The sequence below is a fragment of the Prenolepis imparis genome, unplaced genomic scaffold (genome assembly GCF_030444845.1).
Source record: "Prenolepis imparis isolate NDT839.2.m4 unplaced genomic scaffold, iyPreImpa1.0 SCAF_298, whole genome shotgun sequence".
In the NCBI taxonomy this organism is placed as follows: Eukaryota; Metazoa; Arthropoda; class Insecta; order Hymenoptera; family Formicidae; genus Prenolepis; species Prenolepis imparis.
In genome coordinates this window covers 32,411-40,292 of record NW_028141456.1, presented here as the reverse complement: position 1 = coordinate 40,292, position 7,882 = coordinate 32,411, and the positions used below count along the sequence as shown (strand labels likewise).

At 38.1% G+C, this 7,882-nt stretch overlaps 1 protein-coding gene across 1 annotated transcript; it reads right to left on the bottom strand.

Annotated features, from left to right (window-relative positions):
• Positions 1-2,416: 2,416 nt before the first annotated feature.
• On the bottom strand, positions 2,417-3,947 carry LOC145948245 (uncharacterized; the record flags this gene model as incomplete). Its single annotated transcript, XM_083057983.1, has 2 exons — positions 2,866-3,947; positions 2,417-2,801 (listed from the first exon to the last, which is right to left on the bottom strand). Coding segments are annotated over exons 1-2 (1,467 nt in total), but the record flags the coding sequence as incomplete, so codon positions are not given.
• Positions 3,948-7,882: the final 3,935 nt, after the last annotated feature.

The window sequence follows — 7,882 nt, the reverse complement described above, 5'->3', positions numbered from 1 at the left end:
AAGCAGTGGTATCAACGCAGAGTACTATCGAAATTGCATGAAGTATACACCTTTCGCGAGACGAAAATTGCTCTAAGTCCTCACGATGACAAGCGGTATATCATACCTGAAACCACTGATACATTACCATGGGGACATTATAAAATACATTTGTAAATAATATTTGTTGTAAAAACTGTATATTATATGTATATTATATGTATATATGTATTTATTTATAAAATTATTAGATAAATATATTGTAAAATAAACAGTGTACAGATATTTTAAATAAATGTTTATAATACATTATTTTATGTATCCATGAGTTGTGTTAATTGATGGTCGAATCATCACGATGAATCACCACACCCTTTTATTGAATAAATTTTTATTATTGAAATAATATTCTCTTAAGCAGTGGTATCAACGCAGAGTACTACAAGTATTATATGTCCGCACGTGCTCGTATTAATTTCAGTATGCGACAGCTTTCTTATATTATAATTTTAAATTTAGTCGATCGAGGTACGAACGTGGTACGAAAGTGGTTGATCGACGTTATCGTTCTCGCGACAACGTTACTCTTGACACCTTTTACTTTTTTGGTATCTTTCTTACCATCCATTCGTAATGCATACATTTTTACTCTAAGTCCTACAAATTCAGTCATTATCGTACCGTTATTTTCATCTTTCATTAGACCTGGCACCTTTTTATTCACAAGCGGTATACCGTACGCATTGTCCGCAGTGTAATCGCTCGTATCAAATTTGCTTACGTCGCGCTTTATATTCTCATATACGTCTTCGCATTCGATGTGGTATATTAGGCTGTCTGTGTCGGTGTACATTACCCGACATTTATTTCGATACAGTGGTGACATGTATTCATGATGAAATTCGTATAAACATGTCTTCGAAATGTCGAGTATGCACATACCGACATAGATTGGTTTATAAAATTTTACTTCGAGTTTACGTAATTCTATGGCAATTAAATTTTCCGAAAAGATGCTTCTGCTGTGAAAATTTGGTTTCGCAATCATTGCCTCTGCACCGTATGTCCCTTCCCATTGTGTGATGAGTTTTACATCAACACGATTACGCACATTTTCCATCGTTTTGCCGAATACTGCATTATTCATCAATTTGTATAAATTTTTTTCGAAATCATTTTTTGCTTGCATTCTAAATTGTGTATTAAGTTCGATATAATTTCGAAGCCATGGAGATTGTGCGAATTGTAATATGCGATGTATTTTTGTAACTTGAAGACCGTGACGCATACATTGCTGCAGGCTGCGGTAGTGTATCACGTAACGCTTTTTATCATATAATGTCGCGAGCAGCTTATCTTTCCGCTTGCCTGGTGGCTTGTCGCGTGTCGGGCAAAACGGTAGGTCAGTGTGCGCATTGTGAAGACATTGTGGATATTCTAAATCTACTTCAAGGATGTAGCCTGTAGGCGAATCGAGCGCGATAGATGATAAATTGAAACTAGACATGTCATCGACCCATCGAAAATCTGCATATGGCAACGGTTGACACATTGCCCATCCATACAAATCATTTACATCGAAATACATTAGATACGAAGATGGTTTCGATGAATCGTACGACTGCATGTACTTGTTATTAGCGTGTGCATATCTGTTTGAACATTGACTTAGACCGCCGCGTATACCCCGTTCTATAAACATAACCATGTCGATATCGGTAAGCAATTCGAACGTAATATTTGTATGCTTTAACATGGCATCCCACGTATACCCGGGGAGAGTATAGTAATACGCGGGGTCGAGCCCATAACTCTCGATACATTTATCCCGGAAATTTTCAAAAATGTCGGCTAATAACAAGACGTCAGTTTTTAAATACAGATCGCTATATTCGCCCAGCGTTCGAATGGAGAACCGCTCCCATACGGTTTCGGCGTGCGCGTAATCGTTCTCGGATACTGTGTCACCGGTCAAGGAACTGTAGAATGATTCGCGCGGTGGTAAACACGTATCATGCAACCTTTCAAAACAGTTGATGTATTCGTATGGAAAGACACCTTTCCGTGTTAATAAATTGAAATTTTCGGTTGATAAATTTTGAAATTTTGATTTTAAATTTTTGAGTTTATCTTTACTTAGAAATGATGCCAATTTGTCGAGACTAGTATTGAGAAATTTATATGAATCCAACGTAATTTATTAATATAAAACGTAATTTAATATTTCTGCAATTTGTCTTCTGCAATTTGAACATTTTTTGTAAATGATATATATTTTTCTTTAGTTATTGGAAGTAATTCGATTCCCCCTTCGAACGCTGTAGCTATTTCCTTAATTATGAAATGTGAGTCGTAACCGGATAAATTATGAAATACTATTGGAATACAAAAAGAGTTTTTATAATTTAAGTTGCAATTTGTCAGATGTTAAATTTACCATGGGGACGTTAGTTGCTAAAATATTCTTTACGCGTATCGCTAAATTTTTAAGTTGTTCGGAAAACCACGAAATGCAATCTACACTACGGCGAGAATAATACTCGGATAACGAATCGTCATATGAGCAATGTACATAATATGCTATACTAAATACTTGGTGATGTTGGTATAAATTCTTTTCTTCTTCCTTCTTATTCGTCTTTGTCAGCACACATTCGAGGTCTGCGTATACGACAAAAGGAAGTCGCTCTTTGCGATTAAAGTTGTTGAACGCGAGCCACTTGTCCTTATCGCTCGGTAATCGGAGAGCGCAGTCATTCATCTCTCCGCAGTCTACCATATGTGATTGCAGTTTGTCTTCAGACCCGAAATAATGCAGGCATCTGTAATTGATAATAGCAATTATAAACACTTTATAATTATTTTATGATTATTTAATATACGTACCGATCGCAGATATATTTCTTGTGATCTTTTTTGCTCAATTGTGAACTGACAAGCCTGGAGAGATTCTTGATCCACGCGAAATGACCTACGCTGTTGTGATCTTCCACGTAAAGTAGGTTGACATGCTTGTCTTTCTTCTGCTCGCTGAGACGTATCGAGACAATGTTCTTTTCTTCGATGCTGTACACATTTATCGAAATGTTGTTTGATAGTTCAAATTTTTTAATTTGATTCAACGTCATCGGAAACTCAATGTCCTGGAGATTCAGCACTGTTGTGTAATGTGGATACATAGATTTGCGATCCGCGTCTCTTTCAGCGGGATAGAGTGCAGCGATCACAGCCCACGCAAAACATGCAGTGTCTTTTGATTTCACGTTAATCACTGCTCTCTTCATCATTATTTCTCGCGGTAATTTAATGTGACATCCCGCACGCATTGGATTATACTTGTTTATATTTACAATTAAATTGATTATTCGCGACAATGCCCAACCACTATCGCGTTCCTGAAATTCTTCGAGAGATGCTAGCGTGGGCTCCATAACGCGTTGATCGTACCATTCGCGCAAATCAGACGTGCGAAAGATTTCACAGTTTTTCGTATTGATAGTTTTATTAGCGCGTTTATCACCCGACACAAACTCACCATTAAACATAGTGTTCACTTTCACACTAGTGTGTTTTTGCAACACTTTTTGCACGTGTCCGATCACAATGTCTTTGGCCTCCTCTAGAAATTGACGAGGTTCGATGTGATTGCTGTTTATCACCGCACCAGTCAAGATGCGGCTCTCGAACGCCGTATCAATCTCTCGCCATATGAGCCCGACGTCTCGCGAACTGCTTCCAGCACCTGCGTGTATAAAACGTCTGCGTACCGAATTCTTCAACCCTTCGAGACGCGCGATTTGGGAGACAAGCGATTGTCGAACTCCGATCGGTAATCGTGGACGTTTTATTCGACTTTGTTCTTCCAGTGATTCGATGTATTCGTCACATTGCTGCTCCCACACAATATATTCTTCTACCGAATTCACCCTTGCGGATTGCTCCAACAAACTTGCTTCCAATTGTGCCATATTTCTTTACTTGAGATGCACTTCTTGAACCTCTGACAAAGATACTGACATAGTATGCCTCTTTACCATCCTTTTTATTTTATTGTAGAGATCATTGGCACTCAAGTATGTTGCACTTAACTTTGTGATTTTGTTACGTACGAATGATGCATCGACCTTGAAATTGATACATTTTTGCACATTTCGCGAGATTCATCTCATGAGAGTAGCCGTACATTGGCGCTCGAAAATTTTAATTATGTTGCATTTTCTTGTGATTTTGTTACGTACGTTTTGAACACCTGGGTATGATATCATAGCAGCCGTACATTGACGCTTGAAATTTTGGATATGTTGCATTATTTTACATCTAATATTTCATCTGAGGATGATGTCATAGCGGCCAAACATTGGCGCTTGTGTTACATTTTTGCAAATCGGTTAATTGTGATTTTGTCACATACGGATTACGCAATTGTATCAACGCTTGAAATTGATTTGCGGTTCGTATACTTGGAAGAAGATACGCCCTGACTGCTACGTCACAAGTATTTGGAAATAGGAATCAGCGTTGGAGTTATATCTTATGTGGAATTGGCTATTGGCTATAATCGATGCAATCAAATAATATTGCCTATTGAAACATGGAAATCGCTAATGTAGAAACGAGCTGATATTGAGCGGGTAACTGAAACTCCGCTATGGATTTGTGATCTGACACTTGAATTGGTTGACATGTCTACTTCAAAAATTATAAAGATTACATCATTTAATAATACTTTATACATGAAACCATCAACTTTATTATGTTTATTTAATTTTAAAAAATGTATAGATCATATGTATTCCTGGTTGTGTGAAAATCTGCATATTGTTACTGAAAAGTTTAAACAATTTGTAAATATTTTAAAAAATGTATAGATCATATGTATTCCTGGTTGTGTGAAAATCTGCATATTGTTACTGAAAAGTTTAAACAATTTGTAAATATTTTACAACTTGATAATATCTGCGATGTGAGCAATGCCGCAAAAATGATACGTGAAAGCCCTATGTTTGACAGCGATTCACTTATTGATTGTGAATTATTAGCTTGTGCTATAAAAGATATTCTTCATAATGCTTGTAACAAATAAAAATTATTTTACTGTTAAACTGTATGTAATTATTTCTTTCCCAATAAGATATAGCTGACAAAATTATTTCTTCGCTCTCTGGTGATGTAAAAAGTGATGAGCTAGCCGAGACATGATACTCCAGTTAGAACAAGAGAGATGTAGAATTAAAATCATGAGGGGAGCAACATTATAATATGTGTACCGTCATAAAGTTTTTAGCATTTGACGAGTTAAAGTGTCCTGGACGAAGTGCAAGTGAGAAGAAACAAATGAATATAGAAGATAGTGATGAAGATGTGCTTATTGATGAAGACAATGATGAAGACATTGAAATAAATGTTGAAGAAGCGGACAATGAAGAGGAAGACATGGATATCGAAGAAGTGAACAATGCAGAATCATCCGATGATGATATAGGAATTTTAAAAGATTCTGATTATGATAGTGATTGCAGTGAGTGTGTTGATAAACGCGTGAAACGTTTAAAATCGACAGACATTAGAAACATTGATGAGCTACTGAAAATGTGTTGCATTTCTTTTTACTATAGAGTTTATAATGATAAATTTTGCACAGCGTGTTTCCTGCGAGTTAATGACTTGTACACGCATGCTTGTGCTGTGCGTGAACATGAAACTGAAAAATACGTTTATCTTTTGGGAGATAGATGTTGTGAGTGTAGAGGTTCAATATCTCAAATACTATCGTGCAATCTGTGTCCTATTTGCACAAAATAAACTTGCATAAACTATTATAGTGAGTATATATATATATATATATAAGTGATTAATTAAAAACATTCCATGTGTATCGAAAAATGGCGAACAATATGGGTGAAATCGAAGCATTAGAACGGCATCTGTGGAGTCATTTCCTTTGGGTGGATTCGAAAAGAGAATGCGCTGTGTGGGAGGATCAATGTGACACGTGTATCGAGTTGTTGATGGAAGGGCAAAAACAAATTGATTGTGAACATTTGGAAGATTATTTTTATGCATTGCTTCGCGCTCGAATTGCACGCCTCGAGGGTTTAAAGTACTCATTACGCAGACTTTTCGAACCTGGTGTCAGTGTTCCAGCGATATCGGGAAATAATCCAGTGAGTTCGATCGTGCAAGCGATACAAAGTCGAGAGATCGGTTTAAAAAAATCTTATACAGAACACCTATACTCGTGCTGGGGACTTCATAATTTCTATGCAGCAGAATTCAACCTACCATCAACACCATCACCATCATCACCACCATCACCACCATCACCACCATCACCACCATCGCCACTATCACCATCATCACCGTCCGATGAACTTTTCGGACTCGTTCCCGAAGATTTTAATGATTGGTAATATTGTATATTTAATCTATTTTTGTAATATATATTAAAATTAATAATAAATTTTTACTTTTGTTTCAGTAGACTGGTAGATAGAGACCATCGTATAATGGTTACCGTAAGAAGATGGAACCGCCGCCCTCCCTAACATATATATTTTAATCTTAATCTTATATTTTATTATTAATATATCTCTTTTTATATCTTTTTATATTATATTCTTATATTCATTATATTCCTATATTCTGTATTATATATTCATATATTATATTTTTCTTTGTTGTTTTTCTTATATTTTATATATTTTCATTTTTATATTTTGAATTCACACACACACACACACACACACATCACACGTGTATACACATACCTATTTTATAAATAAACATTATTTTAAATATTAATTAAAAATATTAAATAAATGTATTTATTTTAGAATATGTCCTCTCTCCTTTCCTCCTATTAAAATCTTATTAATTTAAAAAAATATTAAAAGAAAAAAATATTAATTAAAAAAAAATAAAGTCTCTCTTGCGTCCACCTCTAGCGCTCTCCTTCGCTGCATCAGCTCTCGCGCTCTCCATCGCCGCATCATCTCGCAACATCTCTCTCTCGCTCTTGCATATACACCTCGCTTGCGTCATCTCTCTTGCGTACGCCTCTCACGCTCTCCTTCGCGAACGCCTCGCGTCATCTTGTCGCTGCGCTACCTCGCACTATCTCGCGACCGCTATCTCTCTCGCTCTTGGATATACGCCTCGCTGCATCATCTCGCGACCGCTATCTCTCTTTCGCGAACGTCTCTCTCGCGACATCTCTCTCTCTCTCGCGTTCGCCTCGCGCTCTCCTTCGCGTTCCTCTCTCCCCGCGGACCCCTCGCGGACCCGGCTCCAAAATCGCGGACGCCACCCCCTCCCCGCGGACCCCTCGCGGTACATCGCGGACGCTTCCCCCTCCCCGCGGCCCCCTCGCGGACGCCTCCCCCTCCCCGCGTGACGTCATTTCCCGGCGCCTACGGGACCTAACCTAAACTGCGTTAGAACCGGCCCTGTATCACTACTTGCGAGGAAGATAAATAGGAAAGGAAGGGCAATGGGGGGAATAATAGTAGGGGTAAGAAAAGGGTTAGGAATAGAAGGAAAGTGCGGGGCGGATAAGGAAGGAATGATGGAGGTGATGTTAGAGAAAAAGGGGGAGGGATCGAGATTGGTGGGTGTGTACATAAATGGGGATTTAGAAGAAAAATTAGGAGTGATGAGGGAGTGGATGGAGGAGGAGGGAGGTGGGGTTAGAACGATAATAGGGGGGGATTTTAATGCTAGAACAGGAGAATTGGGGGGAAGGGAAAAGATAGGGGTTGAGGGAGAAGAGGAGGGAAAGGAAAGAAGGTCGAAGGATGCAAAGGTAAATGGGGAAGGGAAATTGTTAGTGAGAAGATTAGAGGAAATAGGGTTGGCAATAGTGAATGGAGAGGTAGCAGGAGATGAGGATGGGAGCTGGACGTAC